At 37.9% G+C, this 15391-nt stretch overlaps 1 protein-coding gene across 1 annotated transcript; it reads left to right on the forward strand.

Annotated features, from left to right (window-relative positions):
* Positions 1–7088: 7088 nt before the first annotated feature.
* On the forward strand, positions 7089–7740 carry LOC144615991 (disintegrin and metalloproteinase domain-containing protein 25-like; the record flags this gene model as incomplete). Its single annotated transcript, XM_078445087.1, has 2 exons — positions 7089–7133; positions 7219–7740. Coding segments are annotated over exons 1-2 (567 nt in total), but the record flags the coding sequence as incomplete, so codon positions are not given.
* Between the last annotated feature and the right edge of the window lie 7651 nt (positions 7741–15391).

The following is a 15391-nucleotide window of genomic DNA, read 5'->3' on the forward strand; positions in this document are numbered from 1 at the left end:
AGAAGCACTAGATTTTTGTGTACATGTACATACATACAAATACAACATGATTCTTTGTCAATTTTTTTTTTATCTTGAGGAGGATCTGACCTGTACTCTGTATCATTCTGGTCTAGTTTACTCAAGTGAGAGCCTATTCCTATTACCTGTTTACAAGCTGAAATCTTAGGAAAAAGTTCTGGTTGATTTAAATTGATTAAGTTAACCCTTAACACTATATTATTTACAAATAATTATTTTCAACCAGAGTCAATACTCCATAATAATTACCAAATGTATATCAAGAAGTATATGGAGAAGAAATCAGTATATTAAGATTTTACTTACAATTTATACATGTTGTCCTCAAAGATTTAATTTAAGCATCTTATGTATTCTTGTGGGCTCTTGGCATCTTGTGAAATACCCCTACCCTTTAGTCCTAGAAAAGTGACCAAGCACTCTAAGAATTTAGGTCACTCCAATGATGAGGTTAATGTTCAGCCTGAGACATTTCTCACCAATTATCTGCAATAAGCAAGACAGACAAAAATATCAGGTCATTACTAAATGTGCACAAATAAAAAACTCTTAGTTTTACAACTTAAAATACCATTATTGAAATTTTTTATGGTTCTATTTTAATTTTATTTTTTTTAATTTACATCCAAATTAGTTAGAATATAGTGCAACAATGATTTCAGGAGTAGGTTCCTTAATGCTCCTTACCCATTTAGCCCATCCCCTCTTCCACAACCCCTCCAGTAACTCTCTGTTTGTTCTCCATATTTAAGAGTTTCTTATGTGCTGTCCCCTCTCCCTGTTTTTATATTATTTTTGCTTCCCTTACCTTATTTTCATCTGTTCTGTGTCTTAAAGTCATCATATGAGTGAAGTCATATGATGTTTGTCCTTCCCTGACTGACTAATTTCACGTAGCGTAATACCCTCTAGTTCCATCCAGGTAGTTGCAAATGGCAAGATTTCATTCTTTTGATTGCTGAGTAATACTTCATTGTATATATATACCACATCTTCTTTATCCATTTATTCATCGATGGACATTTGGGCTCTTTCTATACTTTACCTATTGTTGATAGTGCTGTTATAAACATTCGGATGCATGTGTTCCTTCGGAACAGCATACCTGTATCCCTTGGATAAATACCTAGTAGTGCAATTGCTGGATCGTAGGGTAGTTCTATTTTTAGTTTTTTGAGGAACCTCCATACTTTTTTCCAGAGTGGCTGCACTAGTTTTCATTCCCACCAGCAGTGCAAAAGTGATCCTCTTTCTCCGCATCCTCGCCAACATCTGTTGTTGCCTGAGTTGTTAATGCTAGCCATTCTGACAGGTGTGAGATGGTATCTCATTGTGGTTTTGATTTGTATTTCCCTGATGATGAATGATGTTGAGCATTTTTTCATGTGTCAGTTGGCCATCTGGATGTCTTCTTTGGAGAAGTGTCTATTCATGTCTTTTGCCCATTTCTTCACTGGATGGTTTGTTTTTTGGGTGTTGAGTTTGATAAGTTCTTTATAGATTTTGGATACTAACCCTTTATCTGATATGTCATTTGCAAATATCTTCTCCCATTTGTTGGTTTCCTTTTATTTTTGCTGATGGTTTCCTTCACTGTGCAGAAGCTTTTTTTTTTGATGAGGTCCCAGTAGTTCATTTTTGCTTTTGTTTCCCTTGCCTCTGGAGACGTGTTGAGTAAGAAGTTGCTGCGGGCAAGATCAAAGAGGTTTTTGCCTGCTTTCTCCTCGAGGATTTTGATGGCTTCCTGTTTTACATTGAGGTCTTTCATCCATTTTGAGTTTATTTTTGTGTATGGTGTAAGAAAGTGGCCCAGGTTCATTCTTCTGCATGTTGCTGTCCAGGTTTCCCAGCACCACTTGCTGAAGAGACTGTCTTCATTCCATTGGATAGTCTTTCCTGCTTTGTCAAAGATTAGGTAGTAATACATTTGTGAGCTCATTTCTGAGTTCTCCATTCTGTTCCATTGATCTAAGTGTCTGGTTTTGTGACACCATTATTGAAATTTAATGATAACTACTTGTAAAAACAAAAACAATAGGTTGTCAGCTGAGGGTCTTGTGTCTTAATAAAGAAATTAAAAAGAAAATCAGAAAGTGGACAACAAAGTTCAAATTGTTAGAATCATAAAGGGGTTGAAATAAATATTTGTTCCTGACTTTATCCTTTGGGCTGAAATATCAGGCTATCTTATCCAGTTTGTAGTTTTTACCTTTCACATAGTCATTCTTCTAGAGATAGTCTGATTTATTTTCCTATAGTTTGGGCAGGTTGTTCTAGGAATGTAGAAAGAGGGAAAAAGAATTAACCTAGTTTGGGTTGAGCCCACCGTGGTTGAATTGATGGAATCTAGAGCCAGGCTGTTGGGGTAAGAGAGAGAATAAAGGGAATTAACAAATGGGAAAAAATGGAAAGAAAAGTTATTTTTGCCCAGAAATTTGAGAAGTAAGTTTTGAATCATAATAAGTGGTTAACTTATTAACTAGTAGTTAACTAGTTAATGTGTAAGGTTAAGACAGTGGAAGGTGGTCATAAGGGTTAGGGTTAGGGTTAGGAGGTGGTTAGGGTTTGATAATAATGTATAGGTGATAGTAAGATGCAATATTTAGCCATAGATCAATTGTTGAAAATGAGTTTTAAAGATAGAATAAGCCAGGTGCTGTATCAATTGTCCACATGTTCACAAAATCCAGAATGTGAGTAAAATTATTTGTGGGTATTAGCACATGGGACATCCAAAGCTTTGAAACTTCTGTAGGACTAATTTGGGATTTGGCATATGAATAGGAAAACAAAACAAAAAAGACTAACTATGTTTTAAAGCGATGGCTAGCTACCAGCTGAGTGGTTGGAAGTAGATTTGATAATCCAAGTGAATTGCAACCAGATGTCTGGTCTGTATGTTGTACGGGTACTCAAGTATGGAAACCTTCTCTGTGGGTCTTTGCATGCTCTTCTGCTGTCTACTGGTAGGTTTAGTGTAATAGAATTAACCACGAATAAGGAGCTGTCCATGGAGAAGTTTGATAGAGAAGTGATTGTTGTTGCTTTTTATGAAAGGCAGATTCCATAAATGACAGGAAAATAATTCCAGAGGAAAAAAGGTCAAAGAACACAAAATCAAAATTAAAATAAAAAATGTAAGCATAAATGGGTATAGGATCTAAGAGATTATAGGTCCTAAATTAGGCATCTTTCCTTTTTATATTATCAACAAAGGGAAATGGATTTGATTAATCTGTTTTAGATCTCTTATAGTCAACTTCACTACCATGTGTTTTTTTCAACTATACCAGGGGTTTTTATTTCAAGCAATATCACTTTAATGGTCTGATGGTCTGATGAAGACTGTATATCCCTAGATAAATAAAAATAAAAATTGTATATGTAAAATATTGAATTCAATTTTACAAATGGCCCTATCCACTCTGTCTAAATTTGAGCTCCATACTATTAAATGTTCATGACACATGCGCTCACTTATGTCTCCCAAATATATAGCACCATGTCTGCGCATCATGTGTTTTTATAAACACTTTATTTAAAGAAGAAAGGAACACGTCATTATTGCCAGCCAGGCATTATGCTAATACCAGATTTCATTTTCACAAATATGTGATAATACATTTGTGTTATTGAGATGATTTTTTTGTTTCTTTATTTCACACAAAATATGTATGTGTTTTTTTTATTTATGAAATAAATACATTTTACTGCCTAACTCAGGAACTGGTTACCCTGCAATCTTATAAATGCAAGCTTTGATGCCTTGCCAATGGAAGACAATATGACTTGCCCCAAAGTTGTCCTCTCTCCATTTAGGATTATTGATTTCCTTTTGATTTCTGAAGGAACTTTATTTTGCTTTCAGTATATGCCAATCTCCAGGTGTTACTCTTCCAGCTAGTTTGATTTCCTTCCATTTTACATGGTTAGAGGTTTTCAAATTTTTGTTCTTAAAAGAAGAATCAAAGATAAACACATTTGAGTAACTTCCATCACCAACTCAATAAACTCCCCCTTCCAATACCACCATTATATACTGATTATAGAATGAAGGTACCCTTAAAGTAGTTACCAATATTTGTGAAAACAGTTGATGGCTTGATTCTTGCAGCTTCACAGGTTTAGACGAAAAGAAGAATACAAGAAGGAGCTAGGATAATTAATAATTTGCCAAATGGAAGCTTATATTATAGACAATGAGAAAAAATAATAATGTATGTGAGTAATTTTTATATCTCTCCTGAGTAATGCCACAAACTAATTCATTGAGAAAAAGAAAGGAAGACCTATGTATTGGTATTTATACCTAGCCCAGATGCATATACCAAGAATTCTTCATCAAAACACGATAGATGTTCACCTTTCTGTTAAGATCCTTGTTTTACAGATTTATTGTGAAAGTGTTCATACATATTCATATATTTAGAAAACAGTATAATGGATCCATATGTGTCCTTCATCTAAGTTCCGGAAGTGTCAGCCTCTGACCAATCACCATTGTTTTGTGCACCCAATCTCACTCTGCCTTACCATTATTTAAGGGAAAATGAAATGCAGTATACTGAGTCATGTCTTGAGCCAAACTAACCCATTTCAACCTCATACTGTTCTCTTCCTCTTCCACCTCATAACCCCCCATGATTGTCTCTTTCATCTTATTTTTTCTCTGTTAGTGTTGCTGCCCTAATGGTTTAATTTAGCAAGAGGACAGATTCAAAGTCAGCACCACATCCAGCTCAGAGAGAAGAAACAGAACAGTGATGCTTCCTGAACTGCCCTCTTTTGCTGTCATCAGTGGCTAAGTATGTTGGCTCCATAATGTCTGTGGGTGAGGTCCTGGTGCATGTGAGGACCACTTTTCCTATGCTCTGCCTGTGCGTGTGTCAGTTCCTTTCTAGACAGTTCCTGGTCGGGCACCATGGTCTTCCAAAAGTGATGATTCCCTTGAACCATGGCCCTGGCATGAAGCATCTGGCTGGTTCTCCTACAGCCTGCATTTTGGAGGCCAACATCACATTCTCCACATGAAGGTCAAGAAATTTTTTTCTGTCTCAAAACCTCTCAGTGCTTACCTACACAGACCAGGGTGCTTTCCTTGAGGATCAGCCTTTTGTCTCAAAGGACTGCTACCATCACAGTTATGTGGAAGGGGACCCAGAATCCTTGGTTACCCTCAGTACCTGTTTTTGGGGCTTTCAAGGAGTGTTACAAATAACATTGCTCATGAAATCAAGCCCAAAAGACTTTCTACCACATTTGAACATCTGATGTATAACAGTGAGGAAACACATCCCCACTCATGAGATGTGCATTAACAAATGAAGAAATAGCACAACAATGGAAGTTTCTAGAGAGTGACAGTTCCACTTTGATGCAGAGTGGGTATAAAGATTGGTAGGCCCACAAGTGGTTTCCTGAACTGACCATCATGATAGACCACAATCAATATGTTTCTGAGGAAAGTAATACCTCAAATGTGCCAAAGACAATGTGCCTTGCTATCAGTTATGTAAATCAATTTTTTAAATCACTGGATATTGATGTGATTTTCATAGGAGTTGAGATATGGGCTGGACAAAAACTCCTTCTGATTAATAGCATTAAAGCTCTCCTAGGAGTATTTTGCAAATGGAAGAACGGTGACTTTAGGACCCGCTTGCCTCATGATCTTGCACTTATTTTATAAAGAAAGCTTATGGTGTTGATCTGGGCTTGACCGATGTGGGAACAATATATAATATGCACTTTAATTGTGGAGTCATTGGTTTCATACAAGAAAAGTTGTATGATTCTGCATTTATACTGTCGCTTGAGATAGACCGTTCTCTGGGTATGCTGCATGATGATAAAACTTGTAAATGTGGGAATCAAGGGTGCATAATGTTTTCAAGGACAGTGACGACAACTAAATTCAGCAACTGCAGTTATGCTGCCTATTGGAACAACATGACCAGAACAGAATGCACAGGCCACCAAATGCAGACACAGTCTTCCAGTATACATATTGTGGGAACAGTGTGGTTGAAGATGGAGAAGACTGTGACTGTGGCTCCTTAAATCTGTGTACAAAAGATCCATGCTGTCAGTCAAACTGTACTCTGAGTCCTGGGGCTACTTGGGCTCTTGGGCTTTGTTGCACAGATTACATGATCATGCCATCAGGTGACGTGTGTAGAGAACGGGCAAATGAATGTGACCTTCCCGAGTGGAGAGATGGGAAAACTAATCAGTGTCCAGAAGGTGTGTAGATGCAAGATGGAGCCGAATGCACAGGTGGTGGTTACTGCAGAGGTGCAGTATCTATGATGAACAGTGTAGAGAAAATTTTGGCAAAGAGGCTGTAAGATAATGAACATCCAAGGTGACTGTGGGAGGCCGGGCCCCGGTGCCAGGCTGAGACCGGGTCAAGCAACGGCTCCCTGTTGACTCAGCCAATCCGGTGGTTCCCCCTCCCATTCCCCCACTTTCAAGGGCATACGAAAGCCTTGTCAAGGCCAAGAAAGTTAATTCCTGAAGCCTGTGGTCTGTGGGTGTTGGCAGTAATGTTACCCCCCTTTCTACTCCGGGTCAAATAGAAACAAACATGGGAACTGTGTTTTGCTAGCAATCTTATCAACAAGGTCTTGCTGTGACCCGTTTAGAAAATTCACAAGGAACACAGAACTAAATGTTTTGGTTGGCAGCGATTATGTGAAACCTGTTTATTCTTAGAATGACCTGACCCATAAGAGTCTTGATATAAAAGATTGTGTACAACAACAATAAAGCCGTCACTTGGGCCATCAGCCCAGGGGACCCTCCTGTTCCCAAACTGTCTTCTCTTCTCTCTCTTTTTCTTACATTCCCCTACCCTCAGGACCCTGGTCTCGGTGTTTGTTGCGCCGGTTGCAACAAGTGGCGCTCGAACAGGGACCTGAGACAACAAGGAGGAAAGCGAAAGTGGACCGTGCAGCGTCTAATTCAGGTAGGAGAACTGTGCCAGCAGCACAGACGACGGGAGTAAAACTATGGGACAGAAACAGTCTACGGAACAGGGATATTTTGTAACTGCCTTGTAGGCTCTTATGAAGGAGAAGGGAATTAACTTTCTCGGCCTTGACAAGGCTTTCGTATGCACTTGAAAGTGGGGGAATGGAAGGGGGAACCACCGGGTTGGCTGAATCAACAGGGAGCCGTTGCTCAACCCGGTCTCAGCCTGGCACCGGGGCCCAGCCTCCCACAGGTGACGTTTTCAGTAACTGTGGTACAAAAGGTTCTACATATGTACAGTGTAACATATCAGATATCCTGTGTGGGAGTATTCAGTGTGAGAATGTGACAGAAATTTCTCTTCTGAGTGATCATTCTAGTGTACATTGGACCCACCCTGATGGTGTCACCTGCTGGGGTACAGACTACCATGCAGGGATAACAATACCTCATATGGGTGCCATGATAGAATGTACAGAGTGTGGTAAAGAGCATATCTGCATTCAAAGGAAGTACGTCCACATGTCGTATATGCCAAGAACTTACACACCTAAGACCTGCAATATGAATGGGGTCTGCAACAATAGACATCACTGCCATTGCGACCATGAGTGGAACCCTCCTAAGGATGGGGTAGAAGGCTTTGGAGGTAGTAGTGGCAGTGGCCCGCCCCCCACCAAGAAGAATGCAAAGATACAAAAGAAGTTTTGCATAATGCTACTTGGGCTAATTCCTTTTTTGATTCTATCATGTTTGTTACTTTTACTTTTCCTAAGAAATGAAGAAAAGGATAAGAAAAAAAGAGCAGAATGATCCACTTGCACCAACTTCATTAGAGAATCAAAGCCACAGTGCTCATACTTCATTGAAGAAAGAAGAGCCGGGTGTTTCAACTTAACCCAAGAAAGAAGACCAAAAACTTACTTCAAAAAAGAAACCCAATTCCAAATGAACTTTCCTATGTATTAAGTTTTAGTCACTGGCAACAAAAGTGGTATAGCACGTGTCACAGTTTAATGACAGAAAATCCTCATGATTTTTTATCACTGGGGATCACAAACATTAACCATTAAAAAATTAGCAAAATACATAATCCCTAATATATTTCTACATATTTTAAGCAATTTGAGTGGTTCATTTTTCATGGAATTAATCTCTTTGTGTTCCTAAGCAAAAGCACACCACGTGGATGGTCTCTCTGCATGTGTGTGTGTGTGTGTGTGTGTGTGTGTGTGTGTGTTTCATTTGCTGTCTCTCACTTCCAAACATCCTTCCTTTTGGGAACTTTCTTTGTCACACAGGGAATGGGAACCTGCAAATTGCATTTCTTCTTTGACAGACTTCTCCCTATCTGCCTATCTCCCTATCTCCCTATCTCCCTATCCTGGAGGAATTCTAGAAACCTGGGAAATTTTTTGATTGGTGTACATGTCAGTGTTGCTTCATTACAGCTTTCACCTTGGCATCATTGGTAACTTTCTTTCTGTATAGTATTTCTATAGATATATAGATGATACATAGATGGTAGCTATAGATGATAGACAGATGATAGATAGATAACAGATAAACAGAATGTGTGTATATATTCATATATAGAGGAATATATTCCTGTATATATTCATATATACAGGAATATATTCCTATATATATGTAATTTTCAGAACCAACTGGTAGTTTTCAGCCTTAGAGATACTGGCACAGCTATTACATGTCTTACCTTTGAAGTTCTAGATCCCAGGACTTTGAGGCCTCCACCAAATCCCTGAAGTTCAACACCAGGTTGGCCAACCCTCTCCTCAGAGGTCCGAGTCCTAGAGCCACGGGACCTACTCCGAACGTGTGGGTTCCAATAATGGCACCTCGTCCCTTTGACCTCCAGTCTCAGGTGCAAAAGCTGTACTTCCTGTTAGTAAAACATGGCTGCCTCAGAGGTGGGCTCTTCTTGTGACTGAATTCTAACTGATAGAGTATTACCTTGCATAACAGACAACGTGGGAAGGAGTCTGACATCAGAAGGTTTTGAATTTTCACACCACTGTCTTTACTATCTTGGAGACATGGTTTATACTTAGATAGAATTACTTCAAACTCTCAAAGGCAAGGAAAATGATACTTGCCAATCGACCTGTTGGTAACTTCACTTGTAAAATAAGATAAAGAAGATATTTACAATTCCAAGTAGGATATATAAGTCTTAGCAGACCATGTTTCCTCTGCAAAGAAAAAAAAACTAGAAAATCTAATTTTATTTTAAGAACCATATTTGAAGGACATCAGAATGCTGAAGAAGCAATATGGAATAGATGAACTAAAATTCCAGGCAGGAGGCGCCTGGGTGGCTCAGTCAGTTGAACAACCGACTTCGGCTCAGGTCATGATCTCACAGCTCATGAGTTCAAACCCCACGTTGGACTCTCTGCTGACAGCTCTGAGCCTGCATCCTGCTTTGGATTCTACGTCTCCCTCTCTCTCTGCCCCTAACCCACTTGCATTCTGTCTCTGCCTCTCTCAAAAATAAATAAGCATTTAAAAAAATAAAATAAAATAAAATTTCAGGCCGGATAAAACAATTCTGAAAAGCACTGAATCTTGCCAGCCATTTTGTCCTCTGAGCATTTGCCGATACCAGATGTGAATTGAGCCTTGGGCTTGGCCCAGGTGGAGCACCTCTGCTGAGGGAAAGAGAAATTCCCAATGTCTTACTTACTACATGGGTTAGATAGACTGTAAACATTAGGTATTGAGGGCCTCTAATTCTCCAATTTCTCAATTCACAACTGCTTGAGAGCTTCGTGGGATGCTGGTGAGCTCCTCTGAAATTTCTCGAAGGCATAGATCCCCAAAATCATGTTGTATTTTGAGCACAAGCCATATTTTGAACTAACGTTCCTCTTTGAAATGTCATAAAGGTGTCAATTCCCAAAATCATGATGTATTTGAACACAAGACAGCACACGCACTGTGTCCCCATAATACACTTACCTGATTTTTGGTGTTGCATGTGGCAAGATGCTGGAGAGCTGGGTGGTGAACCTCTCGGTGATAGAGCACAACCACTGATAAGTTTTCAGAGTTGTGAAAATAGAATCACAGAATTGAAAGTCCAGCAGGCCCATGCCTGACCAACATAAGGAAAGGAGAATTCCCCAAGATGTATTAAAAACCACTCACTTCTGACCTGGCACGACCCATGATTAGAGATAGTGATAAGCTCTTCAGCCCATCTTTCTGACAGAGGAAAGAGAGAAAACTCTGAAGGAGTCGCCTGGAGTTGCGATGGTTGTTTCATACACAATTCCTGCACACAATGAAACATGAAACATTACAGTACATGCTAAGAATCAAGATTCATGATTTATTACTAAGAGGAGAAAAAAGAAGGGGGAAAAAAAAAAGAAGAGAGAAACTGTAAGTAGGATCCAGATACTGGAGCAAGAATGCATGAAAAAAAAAATGTGATTGATATATTTAATGCAGAAAAAATCTACAAAATGTACAAACGAATGTAGAATATCCTCAGTAATTTGGAATCGATACAAAAGTTTCAAACGGATACCGCAGAAGTAACAACTGCAATACATGATAGATAATTCAGTGGATGGTATGAATAATAGTTTGGACATAGGCGATGACAGAATCACTTATCTGGAAAGGTCAGTGGAAAAATGCCCACACTGCTGTACACAGAAAAATAAAAGATGAAGTAAAAGGAAGATGTGAATACAAATGATATGCAACAGCTGTTTTTGGCAATTTTTTATTTTAATTTTAGTGTTTATTTATTTTGGGAGAGAGAGAGTGTGTGCGTGCATGGAAAGGACGGAGAGAAAGCAAGAGAAAGAAACACAAGCAGGCTTCACTCACAGCACAGGACTTGAACCATGACATGGGGTTTGAGCCGTAAGATCATGACCTGAGTGGAAATCAAGAGTCAGAGGCTTAACTGACTGAGCCACCCAGGTGCCCCAAGTTGTTGGCAATTTTTTTTAAAGGAAGACATTTTTGGGGGCGTCTGGGTGGCTCAGTAGGGTAAGCATCAGACTTCAGCTCAGGTTATGATCTCATGGTCTGTGAGTTGGAACCCCTGTCTGGCTATGTGCTGACAGCTCAGAGTCTGGAGCCGGGTTCAGATTCTGTGTCTCTCTTTCTTCCCCTCCCCTGCTCATGCTCTGTCTCTCAAAAATAAATACACATTAAAAAAAATTTTAAAAAAGAAAGACTTTTTTCACGGTGGGTCACTTATTTCTCAGAGGCATGGCTACTTTTTAACTTTCTTGTTTCTTTTCTTTTCTTCAGTTTGGGAGATTCTTAGTTACCTATCTTCTTTATTCTGCTTGCTGAAATCTTCTGCTGATCTCTTCTACTATTTTTTTTTTAATATTATTTGTTTCAGCTCACGATTTTCTATTTGATTCTTATCTATGCATTCTGACTTCTCTTCAATTATATAGCTCATGACAGAACATATGTTTAATTAGAATAGGTGGAGATTTTGTTTCTTTTAGCTCATAGAATATTTTTAAACATAAAAAACCTGAGAGATTTAGGGGCACCTGGGTGTCTCAGTCGGTTGAGCGTTGGACTTTGGCTCAGGTCATGATCTCGCAGATGGTGGGTTTTAGCTCCTGCATCAAGTTCCCTTCTTTCAGTGCAGAGCCGGCTTTGGATCCTCTGCCCCCTTCTATCTCTCTGCCCCTGCCCCGCTTGTGCTTTCTCTCTCAAAAATAAGTAAAAACCTTTTTAAAAAATGAGAGATTTAAAAATCAAAATGGTGGGGTGCCTGGGTGGCTTAGTTGTTTAGGCATCTGCCTTCCGCTCAGTCATGATCTCATGGTTTGTGAGTTCGCTCCAGAACTCTGAGCTGTCAGCACAGGGCCTGGAGCCAGCTTTGGATTTGGTGTTTCCCTCTCTCTCTCTGCCCCTTCTCTGCTCGCTCTCTGTCTCTCTCTCTCTCTGTCTCTCTCTCTCTCTGTCTCTCTCTCTCAATAAATATTAACAAAATTAAAAATCAAAATGATAAAACTAAACAAAATGGTGAAATCAAACAGAAAAGTCATTTTACAAAATGAAAGTGAATCTATTTATAGATGTGTAAGGGGAAGTTGTACTAACTGAGTACACAAGGAAGAAGCTGTATACTTAAAATTAAAAGCCATGTACTGGGTGTTGTATGTTAAGTGATAAATTACTAAATCCTACACCTAAAACTAATATTACATTGTATGTTAACTAACTGGAATTTAAATAAAAATTTGAAAGAAAAATACATACATACATGCATACATACATACTATGGATGAAATAGTGTGACCAATAATAATAATAATAATAATAAATCCAACCTTATTTAGCAGGAGCTCTTTATTAATTATTAGTGACAATATTTTGAAATAAAAAAAGAGGTTGATGGGTTGACTTGGGCAAGCAATTTAATATAAAATGCAATTTCTGGAGTGATGTGTTTACCATTTAAATTTTGTTGAAGTACAGGCAATTATCTCCTATTATTCCAGCAATTAATACATCTTATTTACTCTAAATTAATATTAATAAGTCGCTCTTTGTACCACCAGCCAGCAAGATTAACTTTCAGGCAACTTAGTAACATAGTTATGTGATGGAAACTTAGAAAACAATGAGAGAGAAAAGGAAAGCTCAGTATTTCCAATAATTATGATCAAGAGTGTAATTTCTGGGAATTTTTATATGGAGATTTGATAATAATCTCACTATTTGACTTATAGAGATGCTTACTTCAAAACACAACTGACAAACCAATAGTTTGACCTAAACTTTTTTATTAGTTGTTATACTAAAATTATAAGAAGAGTAGTGGATTTTCATTTTCCATTTTGACACATTGACTCAATTTCTCTAAAGGTGGTTCATATATTTCCTTTAGGAATGTAACTTCAGTATGTGACTTAGTAACCTCTTTAATGACATGTATTTACTTTTACAGTATTAAGCTTGTGACTCTTGTTTCACTGTGTCAGAATTCTATACTTAAATATACTACCTAATTTTCAAAGTATCATATGAACACTGATTTCTTAAGACAAACTGACACATTCACATTATAGTAAAATCCGTATTTCCAGATCATTGTAGAATTAGTTTAGCACATATGTATTAAAAATCACATAAAATTTACATCAATGGGTATGCATAATAAAATGATAGCTAAGAAATGATAGAGGTTAGGTTAGATCACTGGGTTATATAACATCCGAAAAAAAAGTAAACATTAAAAAGTTAAGTATATAACCAAGAAACTAGAAAGAGATCACTGAAGATACACAAACATAGAAAAGGACATGAATGAAGGTAATTTGGAGTGTTGATAATACGGACTCCATCTTTGGCTCTCCATCTTGTTCCTATCCTCTTTTGAGACTACGTGTTCCAGGTCCCTTGAAGATTAATATACCTACACCTGAGAAAATGCCTGCCACGCCTGGGATGCAGAAAAGCTTGCTTTGGTCCTCCATAAATTTGTTAACGATAACATAGCTTCTCCCTTTCCTGACTCACACATGGCACCCAGAGATCTAATTCATAGGTCAGCTATCAGTTAGGTGCATGTGAACCCAGAGATCTAATTCATAGGTCAGCTATCAGTTAGGTGCATGTGAACCCAGAGATCTAATTCATAGGTCAGCTATCAGTTAGGTGCATGTGAACCCAGAGATCTAATTCATAGGTCAGCTATCAGGTGCATGTGAACCCAGAGATCTAATTCATAGGTCAGCTATCAGTTAGGTGCATGTGAACCCAGAGATCTAATTCATAGGTCAGCTATCAGTTAGGTGCATGTGAACCCAGAGATCTAATTCATAGGTCAGCTATCAGTTAGGTGCATGTGAACCCAGAGATCTAATTCATAGGTCAGCTATCAGTTAGGTGCATGTGAACCCTTTGATTTCACTAGAACGTCCTTCTGCGTGTCCCCTTGCTCTAGAAAATCTGTGGGCTGAGGTCCAGACATTGCAGAGAAGAGCTGTGCTGCTCTGTGTCGCTGCCCACCTGATCCTCTCCTTCAGTAAGTTATCTTGAATAAAACTCTGTGTAAACTATATAAAGTCACCTGCTTCATTTTCTGGTCTCAAAGTGCCTTCTCAGTAGGGAGGACCGTTTCTCCTCTCCCACCTTCTAACCCATACTATTAACAATTAATGTCTTTTATACTATGAAAATCTTTGGAGATATTGACTAAGGGAAAAATGAAAGACAAAGATGAAAAACTGTAGGGAAAAACAATGAAGACAAGACAACCGATGCAAGAGAGACTGATACAATGTTGAAAATAATATGGAAACTTAATATGAATAATTTAAAAACTTAAGTGGACTTTTTTTAAAGTGACAAATACAGAAATAAATTTTAAACTCTGAACAAATTATAATATATAAAGGAGTTGAATTATTAGAATAAAATCTACCTGTCCCCCAACCAGTAGTCCAAGTAGGGTTTACAGACATGTCTCCAAATATTCAAGGATTTAAAAAAAATCCAAATTCAACACAAATGTTTCAAGTTAATATATAATACATGACATCATACACCTCATTTTACAAAACTAGCATAAGGGAATGAAACAATCATGTAAGGATAGTGTGAAGAAACAAACTTAAAGAGAAAAGTAATTTCTGAAACTATATTGTACTATGAGATAAATAAAGGTTACCAGTTATTTTCTTCCCAAGCCAGCCATGAGCACAAAATTATAAGATATTAAATAGTGGTCTGACTTCCTATGTTTATACCACTTTAATTGGTAAATTTTGTTTATATGCTTATTTACTTATGGATTTAGATAAACTTTTCTCTTTAAAATAGTTGCAGATGTACAAAACTGTTCCACAAACACTTCAGAGAATTTTGGTAAATCAAATCCTGCACCCAGTTTCTCCTATTGTTGAGTCTGAAATTGCTTTCATACCTTTGTTACAACTAATGAGAACATATTTACACCTTCTTATTAACTAATGTCCATACTTGTTACAAATTTCATTCATTTGCATCCAATGTTCTTTTTCTTTTTTTTTTTTTTTTTTTTTCCAGGATTCCATCCAATATACTATACTGTTTTTTAGTTGCCTTATCTCCTTAGGCTCCTCTTGGCTGGGACTCTTTCTCAGACATTCTTTATTTTAATGGCAGTGAAATTTGTCAGTAGTACAGTTAAGGTGTTTTGTAAAAGGCATCTTAATTTAGGGATCTCTTTTTGATGGTGAAACAGGGGTTGTGGGTTTTGGAAAGTAAGGCAACACAGAAAAGTAACATTTTTGATCCATCACATCAAGGGTTCCTGCTATCAACATGACCTATCCATGTGATGTTAGCAATCATCTGTGGCAAACTTAGTCTTTTTCAGGTTCTTCAATGTAATGTCATC

This window comes from Panthera onca, chromosome B1 (genome assembly GCF_046562875.1).
Source record: "Panthera onca isolate mPanOnc1 chromosome B1, mPanOnc1 haplotype 2, whole genome shotgun sequence".
Classification (NCBI taxonomy): Eukaryota; Metazoa; Chordata; class Mammalia; order Carnivora; family Felidae; genus Panthera; species Panthera onca.